The sequence below is a fragment of the Erpetoichthys calabaricus genome, chromosome 1 (genome assembly GCF_900747795.2).
Source record: "Erpetoichthys calabaricus chromosome 1, fErpCal1.3, whole genome shotgun sequence".
NCBI classification, from domain to species: domain Eukaryota; kingdom Metazoa; phylum Chordata; class Cladistia; order Polypteriformes; family Polypteridae; genus Erpetoichthys; species Erpetoichthys calabaricus.
The window spans coordinates 305661003-305687894 of NC_041394.2; the positions used below are offsets into that span (position 1 = coordinate 305661003).

General features: G+C 36.3%; 1 protein-coding gene across 1 annotated transcript in view; it reads right to left on the reverse strand.

The window, feature by feature from the left end:
* The window catches only part of rassf9 (Ras association domain family member 9), a 72387-nt gene extending 57469 nt beyond the window's left edge, over positions 1-14918 (reverse strand). Inside the window, exon 1 of the mRNA XM_028817252.2 lies at positions 14735-14918. Coding sequence (XP_028673085.1) covers positions 14735-14781 — 47 coding nt within the window. The 5' untranslated portion in view covers positions 14782-14918. The remainder of the gene's footprint in view (positions 1-14734) is intronic.
* Positions 14919-26892: the final 11974 nt, after the last annotated feature.

The window sequence follows — 26892 nt, forward strand, 5'->3', positions numbered from 1 at the left end:
CAGGTGGCTGCATGAGGAAAGCAGACCCTTGAGATTGAGGAGTGAACTTGAGCCTTGCTTTACTTCTTATATAAGTGCCAACAACACATCCACAGAGCTCATGGAATTTTATACTTCCAAGGATTTCTACTTGTTCTGGTTATCAGAATTCGAAAACTGTGGCAGCTACAAATCTATTATAATTAAGTCTTGAAAACAGAAGCAGGTATAAATGCCCACCCTCTGCCTGTCTCAGATAAAAAACTTTAAATCATATTAAAATCAGATGACAGCTTCCTAGCTGGAAGACATGTGGCTACAAAGGGAGAGAAGAAAGGCAAGGAAGTACGAAAAACCCCTAAAGGATGTAGGCAAGGTGACTTAGCCTTGCCTATAATTTCAAAGATGCAGCTAGGAAGGTATTACAGTTTTAATATGGTCAATCTCATCCATAATTGTGAACTTTGTCTGCTAGATTTCCACCTTCTTTTGGACTATAGTTGTCAGGTACCACTCTCTGGGGTTTGTAGGGGGAATTCTTTGCCACAGTCCAATTCCCCTTACTTTTTTTCTGTCCTATATCAATAAACCACTCTTGCAGTCCAGCTCTGTCATGGACCTCTAGCCCATATGTTTTTGTTTTTAATCTGGCTATTGTATAAAGACCAGCACCTACTGTTTTTTTTTTATTTAAATCTATTTTTTAAATTAATATTATATTACATCTGTACATCTAATTAACCCCCAGCCATTATTCAACATCAATGAAACCTGCATGGTTTGCTTTCTGATTGACTTCTCATGGAATGCTGTCTTAGCCTTTGTGTCTATTGGATCTTGTTTCAATTTGACACATTTACCAACTACATAGTGTACTCCTAAACTGCCTCAAGAACTGTTAGACTGATTGGCATCTGCTACACAATTATGTGCTTTTATCTTTTCAGTTTCCCGCCCGGAGGTGAAAACTGCTCTTTATAGTCTCTTTCTCCCCAGTAAAATTTCCTGAATATTCAGGCCTTGCTTGACATGCTTTTTACTTTTCCCTATACTTACATCTTATTATATATATAACAATGACCTAATTCCTCATGCATGTTTATGACTAGTTTTGCATGTTTTTTTTTACTTGAAGATTTAACTCTGTCACAAGCATGCTTTAAAAATGTCAATGTCCAGGTTATATTCAAAGTGTCTTCGGCATTTACCATACTGTATATTTAAGCCTAGACTCATTAACCACAGTGACCACTTGGAAATCTCTATAAAAGGCAATTCAATTTAATATTTGAAATCTGCCGACTGAGTTGACATGGTGGAGCCCTGGTTAACGCTCACGGAATAAACGCCCTTTGATGAAATCCTGCACGTGGCAATTGTTCTTCAGGCATATCCAGCTTCTCCTCATGTCTGCATGTGATTTTTATCCAGCTAGTCGGGCTTCCCTCTCACTTTCTCAAAAATGAGCAGTTCAGGTTATTTGGTGACTGTAAACAGACTCTAATATGAATGATTGTGTGTACCTTGTCATAAACTAGCGCCATGTGCAGGGCTGTTTTCTCATGAGAGTAGGCTCTGGCAACTGTTACCCTGATTTGGATTAATTGAGTTTGATGGTCTGTATATTTACGTCCAACCTTTTTAAATCCTAATAAGATGTGTTAGTCTTGGAGTAAAATCAATCAACATATATCTATAAATTTACTGAACATGTTTAATCTAAACTTGCAGGGAGCCATAGTCAATTCTGGCAAGACCCAACCCTGTCCACTGCAGAAGTCTCTGATCCACACATCAAAGTCAATGTCAATTTACTTTTAACATCTGTTTACATCTTATTATATAGCACCTTTCAATAACCAAAGTTTTACCAAAGTGCCCTACAGCATAATCAAACAGTACCACAATCTAAAAATTCCAACATAAAAACAAATACAGGAAAAATAATCAAAATGCATGCAACTAAAAATGACATACATGAATAAAAAATGAGAGTTCAAGAGCCCAAAAGAGCCTTAGAAAACAAATACACCTTAAGCTGTGTCTTAAAGGCACTAACAGAAGAAATAGTCCAAATAAACAGAGGTAAAGTGTTCCAAAGCTGTAAGGTAGCTCTCAAAAATGCCACGGTCTCCTTTTGATTTAGGTGACAAGGCCATCTTCAGCCTGCTACTGAACAGTAGCTCAGGGAGGCAGACTATGGAGGGCTTTGTAAACCAACAGCAAAATCTTAAATGAAATTTTGAACTTCACAGGAGGCATATGAGAAGAGTCCAAAACTGGTAATATTCTGAGCCTCTCTTTAGTGCCACTGAGCATCCTAGCAGCTGTATTCTGCATTAATTTTAACCAAGATAACACAGAATGAGCAACACCCACGTACTGTGCATTGCAATAATCCAATCAAGAGGTAATAAAGGCATGCATAACTACCCAAGTCCTTCAAAGACACGAAAGATTAGAGCTTGGAAGTTAATTTGAGATGATAAAATCTGCTCCTGACAATTGAATTTATCTGACCCACAAATCTGAGTTCCAAATCAAGAATAAAACCCAAGCTCTTAACAGTTGAGTTGGGTATGATTAGTCCAAAACCTAAATTAAAATTCTTACATTTATCAGCACTACCAAAAACAATCATTCATATCTATGCACAGTCATACGGAGAGAATTTGGAATCACCAACTACCTAACATGCAAGTCTTTTAGATGAGAGAAATTTTCCCTCATTTTCTTTCTTTAATACATATTTATTGTCAAGAGAAAATGACAATTTTCAGTCTGATGATTTAGTTTTTCAGAATTTTGCTCTTTATTCATAATAATGAAACTCAACACGGTACATTCAAAGCAAAAGAGTTCAGCAATGCAATGTTGTACAGCCTCGTAAATTAACTGTTTTTATGTAGTTCAAATTTGTGAATGCAAATTCATTCAGTGGGAGTGACAAAATGCAGTTTATCAAGGATGTGCTTCTGAATAACAACATTAGTTATAAGTTTCCTCTCACATTCTAGTAACACATACAGTGAGGTTGTGTTAGCAGTTTGAATTTACGCTGCTGTGCTTTGCTCACAACAACTCTGAATCTGTGACCTGAAGGCAGAAATGTGCCTTCTCAAAAGGGAAACTAAAAATCTTCTTTATTTCATAGTAATACCTTGTGCAACACTGCTGCCTTAAACCATTTGGACCTCAGTTTGATTACAATATAAGCTACAAATGATCTAATGTTTTTAACTAGTCTGTATTTAAAATTGCTTCACCTGTATTGTATAAATGTCATATATCATTTCAAACAACAAAGCTATAAAACATTAATTTATTGACAAATTAAAAATAAATTTGTTTGCACAATATTAATACAAAGCAAAAAACTACTTACATTTGTTTCATAATCCTTTCAGTTGCTCTGACACAATTAAAGTTGGTTAAGTGGTGACAGAACCACTGTCTCGTGTCTCCAGAGTTGTGAGCTCAAATTCTAGTTGACTTAATGTCTTTGCTTGGTTTGCACAGTCCTCTAAGTGGGACTTTCTAAAGCTACTTGAATTTTTTAGTGTTGGAGTAGCTGGCATTTATAAAGTGGTCCTGTATCAGTGAGTGTGCCCTGCAATTGGCCAATAATTTGATATAATCAGGTTTCGGTTGTTCTTGAGATAACAAGAGTTGTTGTTCCATGGCAGTTAATCACCTTCAAGAAATCAGCTTCACACTCAGCCAATGACATCTCAAACAGAGAACTAAATAAAAAAACATGCAAAATCCCAGTTTGAATTAAAAAAAAAAGACAATTCCATTCTCATTCTCAATAACTCAGAGCATGTACATAAACAATCAACCATCTACATTGAAAAGGTTGGATTCTACCATAATCCCAAAGCTTCCAGGGCAGAATCCAGCCTCTAAGACCCTGATCTCAGCTAAACTAGTTCAATAATGAAGGAATGGAAGGACAGTTCAATAATTATGTTTTCAAATAGTCACCAGGGTAATAAAGAATAATGTATAGAGTAAAAAGTTTGCTTTCATGAAAGTATGCATTTGTTCCATTCTACTCAGTTCAATTTATTTTCGAATTGTGTTCTTCACTAAGCGCAGGCTCTGGGTACTCACATGTTTAAAAGTTCAGTGCCCCAAGGAAGCAGCAGCAGCATGCTGGTGCAGTGCTTAGTGCTGCTACCTCATAAATTCAGCATCTTTTGTTGTTGTCCATGTGGAGTCTGACTATTCTGCATGTCCAGAAGGGTTTTCTTTCAGATACTTAGATTTTTTCTCACATTCCCCAAAGATGTGAATGTTAAGTAAATTGCAATTCCAAACTATCCCCCTGTAGGTGAGTCCATGAGAGATCCATATGATGAACTGACACACCATCAGCGAATGTTTCCTGCAATATGCCTAGTGCAGCTTTTATAGGCTCCAGACACCTCAGCTGGATGAATGGGATTGAAAATGTTGATTATGTAAAAGCATTATAAAGCATTATACGTTATAAATAATTAGGTCATAAATAGTTTTGCCTACCTACTTGTCTACCTCAAATCTTATTTGATCTTTTGAGCACATTTTGTTAATGCTGCTATAAAGACTGATTGAGAGTTCAGATAAGGTTGGGGTTCTTTTAAATACTACTGCAAATTATGTCCTTTACTCTTCTGCAGGCTACTAAAATTATGTGTCCCCAGAATGTCTACCCAGGGAGGCTCACCAGATTTACAGACACAGCTACAAGTGTAAGACCCTGAACTCAAAAAGCCACATAGAAACACAGACAAATTAAAGGGCTGGATAGTTTAAAATCAGAATTGATTAGGATCAGGGCTCTACCTGAAAGAATGTATCAGACCTTTCATATGGGAATTGTCATAGAGAGAAAGTAAATTCCGTAAAGAATTTAAAATGTAGGCTAAAGAAAGAAAACCCAAATAAGAAGAGCTCTCCATATCAGTCTAATATGCTGAGGTAGCATAGCATAGCTAACAATCATTACCTTATTTTACTTTGTTTTGATATGTCAAGTTAGTACATGTGGTAAGTAGTTCATTGGGTAAAGGTCTGGACAGCATGAATAATCCATCCATCCATCCATTTTCCAACCCGCTGAATCCGAACACAGGGTCACGGGGGTCCGCTGGAGCCAATCCCAGCCAACACAGGGCACAAGGCAGGGAACCAATCCTGGGCAGGGTGCCAACCCACCGCAGGACACACACAAACACACCCACACACCAAGCACACACTAGGGCCAATTTAGAATCGCCAATCCACCTAACCTGCATGTCTTTGGACTGTGGGAGGAAACCGGAGCGCCCGGAGGAAACCCACGCAGACACGGGGAGAACATGCAAACTCCACACAGGGAGGACCCGGGAAGCGAACCCGGGTCCCCAGGTCTCCCAACTGCGAGGCAGCAGCGCTAACCACTGCGCCACCGTGCCGCCCAGCATGAATAATGGTCTGCTGAATTTATAAGAAAATGATTTAACAGATTCTCTGAATTTACAAACTGCCTGAAGAAGGGGCCTGAGTTGCCTCAAAAGCTTGCATATTGTAATCTTTTTAGTTAGCCAATAAAAGGTGTCATTTTGCTTGACTTCTCATTGCATCCATAATGGCTAACACGGTATAACACCCTAGTACTCCATGTTGTATGATGATACTCACCACTGTAAGCACTATACAAAATGCTCTTTATATCATATCACTAAAGAGTACAAAAACATGTAATGATACATTATAATTCACTTAATGAAAAATAATAATGAAAAAGCAAGGATAAAACTAAAAGTCCTTGTTTCATGCAAGTGTTGTTATTAGTAACAAATAATGGATACTTACAATCATTAAACTAAAACCTGTGAAGCAATGTTATGTAATTACAATGTTAAATAATGTAACTGCTAATGTTAGCAATGAATTGGGGGGCTGAACACACTCCTAGAATACGCGGTCGCTCCTCTCAAACCCCCTCTTAAACGGTGATACAATGGGAAACAAATATATATTTTTTAACCTCCTCTTTGCTCAATCGGCTGTTGGTTTGCTGCTGCTACTGTGCCACAAGAAAACCCTCAGTGCAACTGTGTGACCCAAGCCTGACAATATATATATATATATATATATTTATATATATATATATATATAGAGAGAGAGAGAGAGAGAGAGAGAGAGAGAGAGAGAGAGATCAAAAACTTTCATCTTGGAAAAGTCTAGCAATAAGCTATAAGTACAGATGAATGGGAAAGATGCTAACAGTGAGAAAAAAATGATTAATTACCTTCATAAATTCACATGAAATATGGTTTGTGGTAAGGAACATCAAATGAAAACAAACATGTTACTAAAGTATTTAAAAACTATTTCACAGTTTAATCCAACTAGAATAGTGTGGCAGTTAAGTGTCATTGATACTGCTACCCAGATTCTGCATCGTGGGTTTGAATCCAGTGCTTGGTAAAGGATTGTGTGAATTCTGCATGGTCTCTCCATATCTCCCTTGGAGTATTTAGTTTTTTTCTTGTTGGGATTACTTTTTTTCCTAAATATTGAAATATCAAAATGTTTTTTCTGAGCATATACATATTGCAATAGATGAACAATATTGTTGAATTTCAGCTTTTTAACTAAATGCAACAAATGCTGTTTTATTGATGAGTGAGTGAGTGAGTCAGCCGTTGAAATTTGTATTCTACTGTATAGACAGACAGACAGACAGACAGACAGACAGACAGACAGACAGACAGACAGACAGACAGACAGATAGACAGATAGATAGATAGATAGATAGATAGATAGATAGATAGATAGATAGATAGATAGATAGATAGATAGATAGATAGATGTCTACAAATCAGGACACAGACAATCTGTTAACAGACTCTCCCAAGCTAACATCGCAGGCCTGCATCTAGGAGTGAGTGCCAGTATCTCTGTCCTGAGCCAGGTGTCCTTTGATTTAAGTCAGTTCACAAGGGTAGGTTATGGATTGTTCTTTGTGTGTCCCACTCCCCAGATTGTCACGGGCAACCCAAATAGGAGCCCATATCTCCAGACAATAAAGCTCTAAGAATCGTTGAGGAACACCAGAACCTCAACATGCCAAGGTCATAATTCTAACTTTCTTGTACAGGATTGCTGTTCTCTTTATTTTCTCTCTGTATCTCTGTCTTTGACAGGGTAAGAGGCACACTGTGAACCACTAAAAACAGTTCACCACATTACACTTTTACTGTAAATACTGCATTATACTAAGGCAGATAGAAAAGGTCTTAAGAAAGTCACAGAGATTTTTTTTGTTCTACAGCATAGAAAGTAGATGTCATTTTTTTCTGTTTCATATATTGTATAGAACAAAGTAATACATGTAAAAAGATAGGCTCACCCTGAGTAAGGGAGTCTAATTCCAAAACAAGTCAGCAATATTTTTCCACTGCAGTGTCTAAGATGTAGACTTTGAGAAGACAAACAGTCCTTGTTTAGACTGAATTGAATTTACAAATTAGACCATTTTGAGTCCCTTACAAATGTTGCCAGGGAATAAAATATGTAAAAATTGTTTTTATCACACATTTTTTTCTACTTTTTTTATTTCTTATATGTATTATGTGTAAAACTGTTTTGCTTATTTTGGGCTTTGTTTACATAACAGTATATATTTTTTTCCTTTTGTGATATACTTGCTGAATTACAATCTTAATCAGAAAAAGTGGAACAAAAGTGATAATCATGATGATGATGTTGATTATATATAATGACAAGCCAATGTAAATATAATATGCAATTTCGTGATGTGCTTTTTAACAAACATATACTGTAGTTTAATTCTGGACTTGCAGCCTTTAAAGCGAATGAAATTCTTTCAATAACAAAATGTCTTCCAGGAAAAAAAAACACATTACTGAATTAAGACAGACATGAGTCGAGCACTAACCTTTAGAGACACTTCCAAAAGCCTGTTTAGCAATAATATTAAAGTTCTCTGTTCAGTTCAAACATTTGTGTAGTCAACATGCCCTAAAGCCTTAAAATGTGTTAAGATCTTTTTTTTTCTTATTTGATGGCTAAAATCAAAGTAAGGAATGAAAAAGCAATCTGTGCCAACCATCTAGTGTGAATATATCAAAGGAATAGATATTCAACTATAAGACTTGGGTGCAACTTTTCACAACTCTTCACTTATTGGCTAAAACACAGTTTGGCAGTACAAAAATGAATGTCCAGTCCACAGGCAACCTCACCCGTACTTCAGAGGTGAGTGTCCCATTGGAGTTGGAAACCAATTTTTTTGGTATACTATTAATGAATGTGTACTGTATTTAGGTGATAATTATTCTAATATTTAACTTACTGTTAGTAGAATCCTTTGTCTACACTGGCAAAACACACAGAAAAATTAAATTAAAAGGGCACAAATACAATGACATACTGTATAATTAAACTTTAACATTACTTATATTTTATTTCCAATGGTTAATCTAAAGCTTATATTTCACTTTCGCCTATACACTTCCATAGGATTAGTTATTTTTTTAAAGTTTTGCATAGCCCTAACCGTTCCTCATCTCTGAACTTGATAAGTATGGAATGGATAGATGGTCATGAGTTCCAAAAAGCACTGTCTTGTTACTCCACAGTGCACATAACTTAGGAAAACAATTTACAAAAGCATAGAATACATTAGCTCACTGCTACAGAATGGCAATGTTATTTTAAACAAATGTGAACAACTCAAGGAGGGCTATGGAAAATGGAGAACATATCCAAAGACTGGAAGTCATAAGCACACTCAAACACAGCAGGCTAATTTAAAGTCTCTATTTTAACTAATGTGCACATTTACCAGATGTATGACAGGAATCAGTGCTAAATATGCAAAACGTGCAAACTTCACACAATGAGTCACATATACAAAACCTTGTTCATGGACTGTGAGGTGACCACAATGCTGCTGCCCACTTTAAATGCAGCATAATAAACTGAAAATACAACTTTCACCCAACAGCATCTAATGGCAAAGCTGGAGTTAAAACATAAAAGGATCAACAGTGAATAGGTAAAGCAGTATATAAACGACTATGCGGAATAAAATTCAGTACCTTAAAAGCCCAACTGGATCTTCTTCACCACATATTAACTGGCAAATTTCCTTTTGTTTTGCACTTAACACCCCTCGGAATTGCAAAGTAAGATAACATATGGCTCTGCATCCATCTATCCATTATTACCAACTTATTAAAAATCAGGGTTATATCCTGGCAGCAAGAGTCTTGATGAGAAACCAGTCACTTGCAAGACACACTCATGCTCAGACCTGCACTCATACTTAATTTTGAAATGTCAAATAACCTAACACTCATGTCTTTGTGCTGTGACAGGAAAAGTGAACATGCAAACTCCACAGAGAAAGCAACCTGGAATTGATTTGAATCCAGGACTCTGTAGCTTAGAGGAAGCCTCTGTAACCACTGTACCACCCCAGTGCCTATCCAGTTTTATAACAAGCTAAAAGTTTAAAAGTTCAGCTAAGCAACCACAGCCCCGCTGAAGAAAGTTACAGTTAACAAAAGCTGCAATTTTTTCTTTCAGCACTAATTCCCCAAATGACATAAGCATAAGCTAATAGTACCATGACCTGTATAGAGGAGCCTCCAGTAATTAACAATACGTTACTCCTCCAAGCCAACAGTTTAATTGGAAGGCACTGCAACAAGTACAAGCCAAAGAAAAAATGTGTCAAAATATGTCATTGGGGAGGATTTCCACAGCCATTTACAACCACAGCTGCGTGGTTTTCACTTATTCCTGCTATATGTTTTCAATTAAATTAATGCTATTATAAAATAACATTCCCACACCCACTTAATACAGTTCATGGCTGCGAGGGGCTACAAAACTGTGTGCAAGGAGGGATATAGCCCTGGACAAGGGAGACAATTCATTATAGGGTCAACCTAAGCACACACACAAACACTCATTAAGCCAAAAACCTACTGACAAGATCAGAAGGTGCAGACTTTACACAGACAATGACCAGGGAAGCGATTCCAACTCAGCAGTTGCTCACCAGCACTTAACACTGTACCACTGTGCCATCCAATGGTAATATACTTCTATAAAGTAAAATTGCCAGGCAGTGCTTCAAATTGAACAAATTCCTTTTGAAAATCCAAAATGCTGCACTTCTTCCTATTACATTTCATCCAACCATCCATCCAGGTTCAAGCTTGTTTAATCCATTTCAGAGTTAGGGGGAAACAAATGTTAGCAGCACTGGGCACAAGGCAGGAATCAATTCCCAGATGGGGCACAAGTCACCGGACCATTGTCATTCAGTCATATGGAGCCAAGGTAGGACAGCAAGTTAAACTAACATGAACATCTTTGAGATGTTAAAGAAAACTAAAACAAAAACGTTATATGCGGGAAGAACATGCAAACTACTGTGCCATCCCTCTAATTTGTACTTTGTTGTTATTGCTAATAAATTGTTAACCAGTCTAGTTTACAAATACACATTTTTGGATTACATGAAAATAATAATTTCACTGTTCACATGACAATAGTACTGTTACTACTACTACATTAAATTGTCTAGTATAGTCAGTAATACTCTTTTGACAAATACACAAGAGAGCTAGTGAGTGATGATGTTTTCTTCTAGTATGTGATTTACAGGAACACCTTAAAAGGCTTTGGTTTTTGGATATGTTAGGTGAATACAGATTAATAAACCAGGCTGAAATAAATTACTTGTAATTTTCAACACTGTATAATATTTATTATATTCATATTGCTAGTTTAATGGCACCATTTCCAAAGTTGTCCCTTCCTTGCACCCACTACTGTTCCATTACCCCACAACACTATACTAGAAATGGATACTGTAGCTCAGCTCATTTGATCCCTCAGAAATACCAGTGTCTTGTATCCTGTTAATTCTTTCTGAAATCTTGTTCCTTATAAAGTCCATTTGTTTTTTCTATTTCCTCTCTGAGAGTTGCCTAAAGAATTCATATGAAGAAGTACCCATTGATCATTTTGGTAAAACAGCACAACTCGCTGTGTATGGGAATCAATAAATCAAAAATATCTTTCTTGGGTTGCTATCTGCTTCAATGATTAAAATAAAAAAATATACATATGGAAGCCAAAAGGTGCGCCCACTTTTACTGTGGTTCTCACGTTTAATAAACAGGAACCCCCACCCCTCCTTGTTCGCAAAGTGGTGGGCAACACCCAGAGCTGAAGTTATTCGATGTGTGTGTGTGCAGCATTCTATTAATAGCAATTGTACAACACCTCTAAAGTCTCGTAGATGGCCAATGTTTGCTTTAACCTTTAAATTCCACACTGTAATTAAAAAGCAGAAACAATACAAGGAGCTCACATTTCATCAACAGTTCCTGCTGGTATGGCATATTAAAATAACAGAGTTTCTTTTCTTTCTTCATTTCTTCACTTCATTCACAGCAATATTAAGCTTTTGTCACGCCACCATTCTCAAAAGCCACTTAAATCCTCAGGTAAGGTGCTAATGGCAGTTCCACAGTCTAAGCTAAAACCTGTGGATGATTGTAGCTTTTCTGTAAAAGCCTCTGGACTTTGAAAGAGCTTTCCCGAAAATATAACAACAGCTGTTTTAGCACAACCATTTTAATCCTCGGTAAAAGCAAACTTTTATAAAGTTGCATTTACATACATTTACTGCCTATTCTTGTATTATGATCTTAATTGCATTTCACAGGTGGTTATATAAGTCTATTTGTACTGCCTTCCTTTTTTTTCCCTACATAGTCCTTAAGTATACACAATATGTGAGGTCTGTCATGAAGTTAATGATACCAACTGAAAACATTCAAAGATCTGACAGACCTCACCGAAGACGATTTCCAAGAGTGGTTAAAGGACCAACTTGTAATAACCTGTAATACTTTTATCAATAAAATTCTCTTTAATATCAGTCTCAGTTTCATCAGAGCCCTGGTATACAGTATGGTGATGGGATCAAATGTTCTACTTTCAGTTATCATGTTTTAGGCATCCCTGTACATGACATATCCACAATGGAAGTGATGTCTGTGTGTATGTGTGTCAGGAAAACTCTGAAACAAATTAAAAAATCCAAATTAAATTAGCACAGTTATTAGCATTTTGAAATCTAAAGAACCTGTTGGTTTTGAACATAATAGCTCCAATAGATTTTGCTATACAGAAATGCAGATATTGTTTATGAGCATATTTTTGTCTCATTTGCAGTATATGATATGATTACTCCACTTAATTTTTTGTACTAAAATATTTGCCTGCAATATTTAACCACTAGATTGTTATCTTTATACATGAGAAGCTGAGTGTTGATTTACTGGTGTTCTTATTCACTGAATTAAAAGTAATGACTTATGTTGAAGGAATCTGTGTTTTATAAGTTTGAAATCTGAATCAAACAGATGCCTAGGTGGGACCCGAGTCCATCACATACAGGAATTTAACCCATCATTTTGCAGTAAGGTGACACAATTGAGTATCTCCTTTAAAATTGTTGTTGTTGAGTTATCTTCAAATGATTGTCCTATTTGAATTCTTGTGTGTAATGCATCTTATATAGAGAAAATGACAGATGCCTTCTTTGCATGGAAATATATGTGCATCTTTAAGGTATTCTTATCATATGAAACCAGTTCCAAGGAAAACTGCCAAGCTCTTCACTTAATAATTAATGTTGGCTTGTAGGAAACACAGTTGTTATGAAAACCACAATCTCTAAATGTATCACTAGCCCTAAAACATCAATTGATCTAAAAAATTGATTTCTTATTAGTTTTCGTTAATTTTAAATGCAGTCATTGTAAATATATATATATATATATATATATATATATATATATATATATATATATATATATATATATATATATATATATATATATATATATATATATATATATATAACAGCTGTTTGAAATATACTTCCAATATTTAGAAATTTGAAGAGCGACTACACTGTAAGTCCAACCAGTGATTCTGAATTAACATTACTTTGGCAAATGTCTGTATTATACAAAAATATGATCAAATTCTAGTGTTTTTTTCTTTAAAATCTGTAACCATTTTCACCTGGTGATGTCTCACAAATCTTAAAACACCTTACTGAATCACAGGGATTATTATAATAACAATGCTAAATCCTCTCGTATTAAACAGCAGCAGCAGCAGGTGTTAACTTTTTATTTTCCTTATTTAAAATCAAGCCTCATCAGGCTTCAATTTGAGGATCAAGTTCCAGCAATGAGGATCTGCATCAAGGCCTTCAAATCTCTTAAACTAAAAGTGGAGTGTGCTATACCTTGATGTTAGAGTGAGCCCTCCCTTGAAATGAAAAGAGATTAACATTCAGACAAGCTTTGCATTATACAGCACCTTTCTATGCAGAATATAGTCCCAAAGTGCTTCACAAGTCCAATTAATTGATCATATATTTTACACACAGGGGGTCACACTGTAACTTTGTAGTGGGAACTGAACTAGCAACCTCATAATTTACTATCCAACACCAAAGCCATAGGGCAGCACTGTGTATACAGAATACATCTAATAATATATTGGAAGAGCGTACACTGGCATTCCTCAAGCATGCTTTACAGGCTGATTCACTGACTTTTTGTAAAAACAGCTGCTCCTTTAGAAAAGGGTCTTCAGCATGGATATGGGACGTGGATGAAAGCTGGTTGAGAGTAAATTATGCACAAATGTTAGAAAATATTTCTTTGTGCAGAATACTGTTGATATATGTTACTAGTTACTTACAATTATTCTGCACATGTCAAAAAATAAGAGTTGCTAAACTAGACTTGTATGAATTGTCTGCTGTTTTCAAATAGATATAGATAGATAGATAGATAGATAGATAGATAGATAGATAGATAGATAGATAGATAGATAGATAGATGAACTATATAAAACTGTAAACATTCAATAGATAGATTGAAAATGAAAGGTACTATAGAAATATTGAGAGTAAAAGCTCAGTAAATAGATTGTGAAAGACACTTTATATTATAATAGTGTAAAAGCATGATAGATAGATAGATAGATAGATAGATAGATAGATAGATAGATAGATAGATAGATAGATAGATAGATAGATAGATAGATAGATAGATAGATAGATAGATAGATAGAATATCAAAGGATAGCATTGTACTATGTTTCAGTTATTGCTAGTTGGATGTTTGAGGCCAGATTAAAGTCATAACATCTTCTTACCAAAAGTAACAAGTCGACCCGTCATACAACACAAACTCCAAACATTAACACCTACGGAGAAAACTTTCGACCTACTTTTTCAATAATACCAAACAACTAAACAATACATATCCCTCTAACGAGATTCGTGCATTATTTCGGTCATGTTTTGGAGAGCGTGTAAACTGAGCCTGAACGTATCACATAAATATTGTTTGAGCATTTTTTTTAAAAACTTTTGATCGTTGTACCTACTATATTTGTAGGTAACGTTAGTGCTATAGCTGCACGTTCATTTTCCCTTTACAACAGAATAGCTGAAAACCCACTGAACCTTGTGCATTTTTCAGTGCTGCAATACTAAAGTTTAATCACATTTCGCATACCATCAAAGCCTCACCAGCTTTTCTGAAACTGATACAGGTGAAAGTCCTACTTTCTTTGCAACAACGGGAACAGATTTAAACATGGTTGTTTAATCAAGGGCATATGTTTTATGAAAAAAGATTACCTATTTTTCAGGCGGGATTTTAGGAAGTTCTTTCCAAAAGGAGCCATAGCAATTTCACTGGAACAGCCGTTTTTATAGGAAAAAGTCCAACAATGCAAAAGAATCTACATTTTTCGTTCACAGCTTCTTCTGGTCTTCCTGAAGTTTGTACAAGTGAAGTTAAAGGAAACTCGAGTGCAGCTATGAACTCTCTCTCTCTCTCTCTCTCTCTCTCTCTCTCTCTCTCTCTCTCTCTCTCTCTCTCTCTCTCTCTCTCTCTCTCACCGGCCCGTCCCATTTCAGGAATACGCACTCAGGCATTCTTCTCACTTTCATTTGTTTCTATGCGGCGCGGCAGTTTGTTTCGTTGTAGCGTCTCAGCAGTTATTCGATGCCGGAAAAAAAAAATTGTTGTCTTAATACGTTTGGATTTCTTACCATACTTTATCCAATGCCCCGTGCCTTATTCAAATCTTTATAAGTCTGAATACGTCATTACTATGCTTTAAAAAGTTACAACTTTCTTCTTGTCCTTTTCTCTTAAAAATAAATAACTAGTCTTGCTAGAAGTGTGTGTGTACATCCATCTGAAATAGCATGGGTCCAATTAAACTCTTACTTGTGGAGTTTTCATGTTCTCTCTGTGTGCATATATGCATGCTCTGTTCTTTCTGAATAATTGAAAAATTATTTTTTGTGTGTGTCTATACATTTAACATACCAAAATACAAGTGCCAACAATTGCCAGATGTCCTAGCAATTTTCCATGTGTTTAACTATTCCCTTAAAGTAAAAGATCCTGCTGGTCATGACAAGAATGTTAGAGGTTTTATTGATTGCCTGTTAGATCAGCAAATCAAATTAATAAAGTTTACAACAAACAGCTGAAAGTTATAGCAGTCTACTGAATTAGTGTGAGGTCTTTTTTGTTTAATGTCTTTTGTTTGTATTATTACAGTAATAACATTCAACACATAAGTATTTAAATTGACATACTTAAGCAGTTTTAAATTTTCATGGCATTGCTTGGAATTACAATTTTTTTAAAACTGTGGTGCATTGGTTAGCCCTGATGCCTCACCCATGCAGTATCACATGTTTCAATGCTGGGCCCACTTGGCGTTTATTTGGAATTTTCTTGACCTCCTGTCTGGGTTTTTTTTTTTCATGAATTCAATTTTTTTCCCCCCACATTCCAATGATGTGTGCATTAGGTTAATTTGTGAACGTAAATTGATCTTGTTGGGTAGCAGGCCCTATGATCTCGTGATGACTCATTCAGGGTTGGCTCTAGCCTTACACCTGATGCCTCTGGGACATGCTGTTGAACCTGCTAACTCTAAAATTGCACTAACCACATTCAGTACATGGACTTGTGAATCAATAGAAGGAGAAACAGTTATCGTAAATATATTTGTATTTCTACTTAGGTATTTTTTTTAATCATTTCATTTCATACTACTAATTACAAATGTTGAATTTGTTTTAATATTTTTTTTAACAGGACATGCTGTCTCTCTGAGAAATCAGAGCATTGAAATGATTTGTGGTAGACATTTCTTTGATACTTACATTTACATTATTTGCTTGGCAGACGCATTTATCCAAAGCAACTTACAAAAGAAGTAAACATAATCCAGTAACATTAGGCTAAGACCTGTTTGTTCAGCAAATGTAATACATGCAGGTAACTTGAAAATGAAATTTAATGATGAATGAAATTTAAATTTAAATTATTTAAAGCAAATTTCATGAAATTTATTTCTCCATCAAGTTGTTCGAATTTTGCTGTTGTAGCAGTATTGATAGGTGTACAGAGACTCATAGCAGCTTGAATTCAGTCCTTCTGCAGTAAAATATTGACTGGGAGAATTTTGTATTAATCTTGTTTATGGGAAGATACAACTAAATAACACTTTTAAACAACTTTAATAACATTGTACAGAGGACAGGACATATTAATTACCCATCTGAAATAAGTGACCTTCAGACTGTGGGGCTGATTGCAGGGCAGTCAGTTAATAAAAACTCTCTAGCTTGTGTTTATACTGGCCAGTTAACTAGAGGAATATGTAGCAAACATGAAATAACACACAAAGGGCATTTCCTTATGTTCATAATATTTGTGCTCTACAGTTCTCTGTACACAGGGAATACCATCTTTTATGCATTTTGACACTAGAATTTGTGACATTTTGTGTCTGTAATGTAGGCATCAAGCAATATCCATGAGAATTTGGTATATTTTAAGCAACTATTAGAAATACCTGCATAGCCAAGCATAACTATAGACATTTCTGTTTAATCTGAGAAGCAAGAGAAGGTTTTTTTTTACGTATAGGGAGCTGCCGACAGAAAATCTATGAATGAAGCCATTTCTTCTTTTAATTAATGGGGGGTCAAATTGTACTATATATCACTATTGTGTGCAATAATTAAGGACAGTAATGCATGCAAATGAAACTTGTGCCTATGACGATAGTTTACAGTGACTGAGCGAGAATTAACTAAAAAGCACAGCACCACTAAAATATCAGGTCACAGGTGTTCAAAAACATTATGTTGTGACATTGGTACATTACAGAATTCAGCCTTCCTTTAAACAAACAGACTAGCAGTGCTGAAATAAACATCATAGCTACCATATAGATTTGGGAATTTACTAGATGTTTTAGCAGCAAGGCAAAGTATGATTGGTTTCAAACTACAAATGCACTGGCCAGTCCCCACCAATAAAAAAAGAAAGTCTTACTCTCATTGGTTCAGTGAATCCACAGGTGAGTAAATTAGCCAGAGATGTGCTGACATCACAGTTTCAACAGTTTATAATGTGTGCTGGTGCTCCGTCTATCAATAGTTTCTACAAAAGTGTTTAAATACTTTTGATCATTGGTACAGAGATTTTGATTTTTTGGGCACTTTATTAATTATTATTATTATTTAGATTAACTATTATTTTAGCTTAGGGTTGATTTTTGCCTTACACTTGATGTTAATGGATATACTCTACCCTTTGACAGCCCTTAAGATATTAAAGCTAGTTTTAGAATGCATTCAAGGTTAGAAAACATTATTTCTAAAAAAAACAAACAAAATCTGACTTTCATTTCTGCCTAGTAGCTGTATTTATACAGTTGTGTGCAAAAATATTCAGTCCCCTTGAAAGCGATCATAGTTTTCTGCATGACAAAAGTTTTGTACACATATTTATCCATTCAGTATAATGTGAACTCTTATGCTGTAACAAAACATCAGAATAGAAAATTGCAGAAAATTATGGTGGCTTTCTTGGGGATTGAATACTTATGCCTGCCACTGTAGGTCCTGCATGTAATAAGGCATCTCTGCTTTCTTGCTCTCATGCCAATACAGGATTGTGATTGGCTAGTATTTAAATATATTCCTACCCTCAGTCATGAGACTTAGTTTGGTACATGTGGGAATCTACTCTTGCTATTTTTGCATATTTATATTTTGTTTTTATTTGTTTGAATATTATTTTGGTGACCTCATCATGCCATCATTTTGCTGGGGCTTTTCTGGTTTGAGTATTGTCCATTTGAGTGCAGTCCTTATGGGTGCTGCCATAATGATAGCAGAAACTACCCTGTTACAAGCCATGATATTTGACTCATACTGTCATCACTTTGTCTCTGTAAAAGACAGCATTGTACTTTACTTAGTGTGGGAGTTTTTAGGATAATAAATAAATACATACTGTACATACATAAATACATACATACATACATACTACAACATCTCATGGTTTTTTTTTTTCAAAATCTTTTTATTAGGGTTTAAGAGCCCCTAGTTTGGTAATGACCTTTTGCTACAAATCTTTTGATTATTTGCATTTATCTCTTTACAGTCTTTTTCATCCAATTTGTGTTTTTGACCATATATTCTGTCCGCTCCTCAGAATAATGTTTCACCTCCTCTTTGTTAAATATCCTTTTTGTCTTTTGCCTTTAAAAGTTATTTCACTGCACCTTCACAAATCACCCTCATCATGCTGCTTTAATCAATACCAATGTGCTGTAGTTTAGATCAGCTTTGAATTACCTTTATAACATTATTAATCCTCCATCCTGTGATTATGGTGAATCCATATGAAAGACTCCAATCATGTGTAAAATGGTAGACCTTAGTTATTGATAATACTCTAGAACTTACAAAATTCTCATTATGAAGTTAATGGCACTCATAGATTTACCAAACCGTTTCTCAGTTCATGAGAAAACCTTTTTGAGGAACATAATCTTGACAAATAAACAAAATGTGTTAGTAATGCTCCATTACAAATAGCATTCACATTGTCTTCATACATAAGATAATTTCAACTGTCAGCATGCCAGCCTACATTCCATTCATCCATTCATCCATCCATTTTCTGAAACCATTTTTACCATTATAGGGTTATTGAAAACCATCACAGTAGATGAAATCAGTCCTTTAGAGGACATGAACATCTTTGTGTACCTGGTGGACACAGAGAGTGACTGGGCAGGAATCAAACCCTGATTGTTTTCCTCAGAATGTTTTAGCCACCATGCCAACATTCCCACTATGGTACCAGTCTGTGATACTTCTAGAGTAATTGTTAATCTGTAAACTCTTAGACCTAAGTTGTTAGCTATTTACCCTTCCCATTCTTTGTGACTTTGGCCATGATAAACCCAGAATAAAAATTAAACTTGCTCTGTGCTAAATCCTTTTGTTAGAAGATTGGAGTGTAGTTGCCTTAGCCACGTGCATTGCCCATTTCATAAACATACAAAGTCTAATTTTGGGGTGAAGCGGATCTAGTTAGTGCCACCTCTAACTGGCATCATGGGCACTATTAGTTAATAGTACAGTCTATCAACACTTTAAAGATAACAGGGTAAAGAAGTGTAAAGCTCCCGCACAGCTATCAGGAATTCCCCAAGTTGCTAGACGTGGCTGTGAGCCAGATATGCAGTGTGTGGGCTCCTCAGTTTGTCTGGAGCCCACTGGTACATTTATATGGTCTGGGAGTTTAAAGTCACTGGAGGGCACTTCTGAGGATTGGCACTGGATGTGATCTCTTCACACACTTATACAGTAGGTACTCTTGGGTCAAGACTTAAAAGGCTGGTTAGTGAGAACCTGAAGTTGGGTGGTGTCTTAGATGAGACCTGGGCAGGAGGAAGAAAAAATAGAGCAGGAGAAGGAAAACCCTGTTTGTTAAGATAATTGAAAAGTGGGCTATTTAATGCATATGGTAGGTAAAAGGAATACCGGGTACCAAAACATATTAACTTCTATGGCATAGAAACCCCATATGCTGTAGAATGTATTGGTTTTCACATTTTGATTCTTTTTCTGTTAAGCTGTGAATTCACTTGTTTTTGGAACAATAAAACCCTTTGTTTTAGGGTTCAAGGGTCACTCAGGAAAATCCTCAAATTTCTTCAAGGCAGACACAAGTGTTGGATTTGGTGCCAGTTTATGTCACAACAGACTCACATGCTCACAGCTACTAACAGAAAACACTCGCAAGCATGGGGACACTATGTCAACTACACAGAGGGAATGAAAAGTCAGGTAATTGAACTGGAGTCTTGGCAGTGGAAGCTTTGATAATACCTGTGCAACGATCCTCTTAAAAATAATGGTTCTTTAAGGTCATTTTATGGTTCTTTACTGGGTTGTGTGGTTCCTCATAGAACCATTGCTTGACAAAACACCATTTAATTCTGGGAAGAGTTCTTTGCATATGGAGTTGGTTATTTGTACTTTGATTGAATTCCTAATATATAGAAAAAAAAACTGAAATCTAGAATGTATTTTATGCTACCTTTCAGGACAAAGCAGATTAGGAAAACCTGAACAGTCTGTGTTACTGTATGCTGCAAGAGTCCTTTTAAACATTCATGGCTATTTACTGTATGGAGCCTTTTACAAATCTAAATAAATAAATTGTTCTTTCTTAAGCCTTTATATGGATGGGTGTTTTGGGGACCAAAAATGGTTCCTCTATGGCAGGGGTCTCCTACTCCAGTCCTGGGGCCTCATGTATAAACGGTACGTATGCACAGAAATGTTGCGTAAGAACATTTCCACGTTCAAATCGCGATGTATAAAACTTACACTTGGCGTAAAGCCACGCACTTTTCCACGGTACCTCACACCCTGTCGTACACAAGTTCTCCGTTAGGTTTTCCAAACTGGCGGCACCCAGAGTCAAAGCAGTGCTACTGTTCCTGTGTGGTTACCCTTTCTTAGATCCACATCCACGACGGCAGCTCAAGTGCTCCTTGTAGAACTGTTTGTACTTGCAAGTTACCATGAGGTAATTGTACTTATGATACAGTTATAATATTGCACATCCTGAGTCACTTTATAAAGCGCATATTTACGTATGATGACGATATCATTTTTAAGATGAAATGCAGCAAAATATGTTGATTACATTATACAGATAAAACTTTAACTTTAACTACACGGTGCCGCAGCGCTAGCAAGATGCTTGAGCTTCGTTTAAGGTTTGTTCCTGCCTCGCGCTGTTTTCATGCTGTGGCTGGCGCGACACTGGAAGGATAGATGGAAAGGATAATTAAACATTACAAAGATATTTCGATGTTCCTTAAACGTTTTGAAGAATCGCGTTTTAAGCTTACAGATGGCTTAACGTCTATTACAGAGCTGATTGTGTGGCGATTGGGTATTTGGAGAAAGAAAAGTAAGGGCAGGAATTGGGGGTTAGTACATTTGAAAAAGACAGTACTTCTGTAATAAAGCATTTTATTGAATGTCGCGCATGGCGCAGCAAGCATCTTGCTGTAAGACATGAACAATCACTGCGCCACCGTGTTCCCATGTTTAATAACATGCTTTAACTCATATCATCATGAAAATTACATCACGTATACTTCTCAGTATTTTAATTACTCAGAGAGCTGTAATATTACGAAAATAATGGATTCTGTGTCCTGTCGGAGGAAGAGAACATAGTGATTCAGGCACATAGAGCACATATAAGATCAAATACAAAACAAAGAATTTAACGTGCTACTTTAGTTACGATGGGATTTGAGAAACTAGTAAATTAAACGATTTTAAGATGAAGTTTATGATGTTCTACTTTAATGACAAAATAAACTACGTGATTAAAGTGGAAATTTTGAGATTAAAGTTGACATTTCGTGCTTTTTCACACTGTGTGCCTTTTTTTTTCACTGTACCCTAATAAGCTTTCATATGACACTCAAACGTTGGGCTATGAGTCGCCTTTTCACGCCGACTTTGATATGTGACAACTTTTTTATTTCGGGCACTGTGCGACTTTGTGAACTTGAGCTTTCGAGTTTTCTCCGACACGTTATGTCACTCGATCAGCTTCCTTTTATTACTTATATAACTGTTTAAACCAACAAATAGTACGTTTTTCTTTGCCTCCATTTGGTATTCGCTGAAATTCTTCTATTTTTCCTTGTACTTTTGCCATTACCTGCTTCTTAAACGGGCTTTCTCTTTCTCCGACAGGACACATAATCCATTACATTCGTGATATTACAGCTCTCTGAATAATTAAAATACTGAGATGTATACGTGATATCTTTTTCATGATGATAGGAATGAAAGCATGTTATTAAACATGGGAACACGGTAGCGCAGTGCTTGTTCATGTCTTACGCAAGAGGCTTGCTGCGCCATGCATGACCTTCGATGAAATAATTTATTACAGAAGTACTGTCTCTTTCAAACGTACTAACCTCCAATTCCTGTCCTTACTTTTCTTTCTCCAAATACCCAATCGCCACACAATCAGCTCTGTAATAGACGTTAAGCCATCTGTAAGCTTAGAACGCCGATTCTTCAAAACTTTTAAGTAACATTGAAATATCTTCATAGTACGTGTTTAATTATTCTATCCGTCTATCCTTCCAGTGTCGCGTCAGCACCAGCAAGAATACAACGCAATGCAGGAACAATCCCTGAACTAGCTAGCACTGTGGCACCGTGTCCTCACATGTTTAATTATTACCAATACAGATTATTTAAATTAAGTTAAAGTTTTATCTGTATAATATAATCAACATATTTTGCTGCATTTCATCTTAAAAATGATATCATCATCATATGTAAATACGCGCTTTATAAAGTGGTGCAGGTTGTGCAATATTATAACTGTAGTGCAAGTTTACAGTGAGGTAATTGTACTTATAAGTACAAACAGTTCTACAAGGAGCACTTGATGGACTGATTGAGTGCGTTTATAGTTCTTGGGATAAAACTTTTTCTAAACCACGAAGTCCATACAGGAAAGTCTCTGAAACGTTTTGCCGTGGCTCAGGCAGCATCTGCTTCATGCTGTATACCGATAATTCTCTTTCCAATTAGCTGCTGCTGTGATTCCCCACTCAGATACAGTGATATAAATACTCCGAGTGGTGCAGTGAGAGTAATATGGAAAAAGATGATCTGCTGTGGCAACCCTTACCGGGAGCAGCTGAAAGCAGAAGAAGATGCATTGAGAGTAACAACGCTAAAGCAGTTATGGTATTTGGAATACTATGGATATTCCCTGGACCATTATATTGCTGCAGGTTAATTACAATCAGATGCATTACACTAATAAATAATATGCAGTTAGTTTCAGTGTATTTTAAAGCCGTGTCAGGAATGTGGATCTAAGTAAGAAAGGGTGGCCACACAGGAACAGTAGCACTGCTTTGATGCTGGGTGCCGCCAGCCTGCAAAACCGAGCGGAGAAATTGCGTACACCAGGGTATGAGGTACTGTGGAAAAGTGCGTGGCTTTATGCCAAGTTTAGGTTTTATACATCGCAATTTGAGTGTGGAAACGTTCGTACGCAACATTTCTGTGCGTACGCACCATTTATACATGAGGCCCCAGAACTGGAGTTGGAGACCCCTGCTCTATGGCATTGCTCTGAAGAACAACTTAGGCATCTTTATTTTAAAGAATATGTACAGCCCTTCTAATTAATAATGCTTGTAGTAAACTACTTTTGTCAAAGTGAGTTTTAGTATTAACAAATATATTAATAATGAAGCATTCTATAATCTGTTAACTTGTCTCTGATGTCCATGTTCAAGTTTTTAGGGTATGTAATGTTAAGCAGAGACTTTGAAAATGATGCCTATATGTATTTGTAGCTTGGTGAAAATGATAATTAAATGGGCAAGGTTGAATCAAAATGAAATGTCGGAAACGTAAGAAAATTGGTTGGACACGGAGACAGAAGACAAGTGAAGACTTCCTAATTTAGGACCCAGTGTGTGTTTTTTTGAAAGATGTTGTTAGATGAGAATATTGAAGTTAGGTAAGGTAGAATTGAAATTGTCACCACAAGGCAGTATATCAGCTGCAAAGAATGACTGAAAGAACTTTCTTTTCCACAGAAATGTCACAATATAATTTATTGCCGAGTATAATTAAAATGTCTTCTTGACTTGTATAACTGGTTCCTAATCCTTTTGTGAAACCAATTCTTTTAGTGGATTTTCACATCAGGAAAGTATTCTGCTTAGAGAATATTTTGGAATTTCAGGGAAACATAGCCAGTATTTGTATTCTTGCATGTTCAGCCATTTACTGTCTGATTCTCTTAGAACATTTTTTTTGGTGTCACAGAAAAGTGACACATGACTTAAGAGTTTTATACAGTATTTTCACCACAGAATCAATATAAAAAGGAAATAAATAGAAAGAAATTTGCCGTCTTTGCTGAGAGTTTCTTGGAAACTGCTAATTAAATAGGCAATGGCTAATTTCATCCATCCATCCATTTTCCAACCCGCTGAATCCGAACACAGGGTCACAGGGGTCTGCTGGAGCCAATCCCAGCCAACACAGGGCAGGAACCAATCCCAGGCAGGGTGCCAACCCACCGCAGGACACACACAAACACACCAAGCACACACTAGGACCAATTTAGAATCGCCAATCCACCTAACCTGCATGTCTTTGGACTGTGGGAGGAAACCCACGCAGACACGGGGAGAACATGCAAATTCCACGCAGGGAGGACCCGGGAAGCGAACCCAGGTCCCCTAACTGTGAGGCAGCAGCACTACCACTGTGCCACCGTGCCACCCTTCATCCATTTATTAATTTTCTTAATCCACTTTTTCCAATACAAGGTCACGGGGAGCCTAAGGATAACAATGGGTGCAAGGCTAAACACACTCTGCACAGGGTGTTAGCCCACTGTCATAAATCCATATAATTGTTAGTCTTTATCCTGAGGAAGGAAACTTTAATCCACAGATGAAACTCATGACGACATATGGATTATAGAAAAATATACACTCAAGAGAACCCAACTAGAAATGATCTCTGTGACTGGGAAATATATTTGGTCCCGTTGTGCTATGCTGCTAATTCAATGGAAGATGTAGTGAAGAGCTGTTAATTAATAGCAGAAAACTGCACATGCTATTACCATTTAATTTGCCCTCACTTATGGTTTATAACAATAATTTCGGAAAGCAGTGATTCTCAGAAATTATGAGAACATTCCCGATTGTCAAAGTGAACTTGTAGGAATTTTTGAATAATGAACAGTGAAAATTTTATTTGTTAATAATTAACATGTCCATAGGGAGAAGTGGCATTTTCCACACAGAATGTTGAGGATTAATTGAAGTCAAGCTTTTTAGTTCATTACTTAACGGATTTACTGATTGGTTCAATTCCCATGTATTTACTTAATTTATATTATGAAGCAGACCATAGAGAAAACAAGGTATAGAGTTGTAGTCCCAGTAGGGGAAATTCTCTTCATTTAAGATAATTTTATCCTGTGTAAGTGTATATATTTTGTAGCCACAACTGCATGTTTCTTTTAAAAACTATGATTAGAGCTTATTCTGTGGAGTTATAAACTGACAATGAGATGAGAACCACCTTTAGGTCACAACTCTGCTTCCAAGTCAGCGACTTCAGGGCTTTAGAGGAAAAAAAAAGATACTTTACATTTCCATCCCTTTTCCTTTCACTTTGCTGTAGACAGATCATATCCTTGTGCAAAAATCTTAGGCCACATGAGAAAATTATTTTTAAAGATATGTATCTGGGCAATATGTTGGCTTATGAAAACTAAATAACAATAGAATAACTATAAATAAAAACTGACACAATAAAAAAGTAACAAGAATGCAGTGAATTTTTAAAACAATTTATTGGTTTGTATGGTCTTCCTCAACACATAATATAACATTTAAAAATATTATTAATCCCACTCATTTTCACTCCGTTACTAACAGTGGAATGGAGCCAATTAAAACTTGTTAAATAACCTAACATGCACTTCACTGGGGACTGTGGGATGAACTTTGGGGTACCTAGAGAAAAAATATGTAACGGCTCAACCCTAATTTCAGATAGTAGTCAGAGACAGTTATGTGCTCATGCAGTTCCATTTGCTTCCACATTTCAATATCCATCATGTCTGTGTTTTACCCCTTTCTAAAACACTTTCTTTTTAATACTTGCCTCTATGGTAGTTATTTGACTTTATGGATGGATGAAGATTGTCTACAAGAGTCCACAAATATACTGATACTGGATGCACAATTATTTGACAAGTCAGTTTTCAGACCTTAATTATTCCCACAGTATGTACTGTACATGTTCCAACTCTAAATCATACACTATACTCTTGAATGCTTTTTGGATGTACTCATTTTCAAGTGGTATGTAATTATTTAATGAGGGAGGGTGTGGCTTAAAGTGATTAAAACCTTATATTAAGATAATGTTCAATGTTCCCAAAGCCAGTCTCCATTGTTAGGATGTAGGTCTTGCCTGACCCTCACACTTCGTCTTGCAGGTGTTGAGCCCACAAGACAGCTCCACATCACTGTTTTGGGCCACCAGGTGCTTGCCGGGAAACAACACCTCCAGATCTCTTTCCAGAAGTGGTTCCCAATAACCCTTTCCCGGGCAGGATACACTGGTTTTTAATTTGTACCTTCATGTGAGTCAGTGTAAACTGTTATTTGTCTGACCTTTCATCCCAAACCTGTTCATCAAGGGAGACCCTACTAGGAGCACAAATATCCAGACAACCTATTTCTGATGGTCACTCAGTGTGAGGACTATATTAAGGTGTACATAATTATTAGATAGCTTTGTTACCTCAGGTAAAATGGGACAAAAAAGAAATTTAATTGACACTGAAAGTGAGA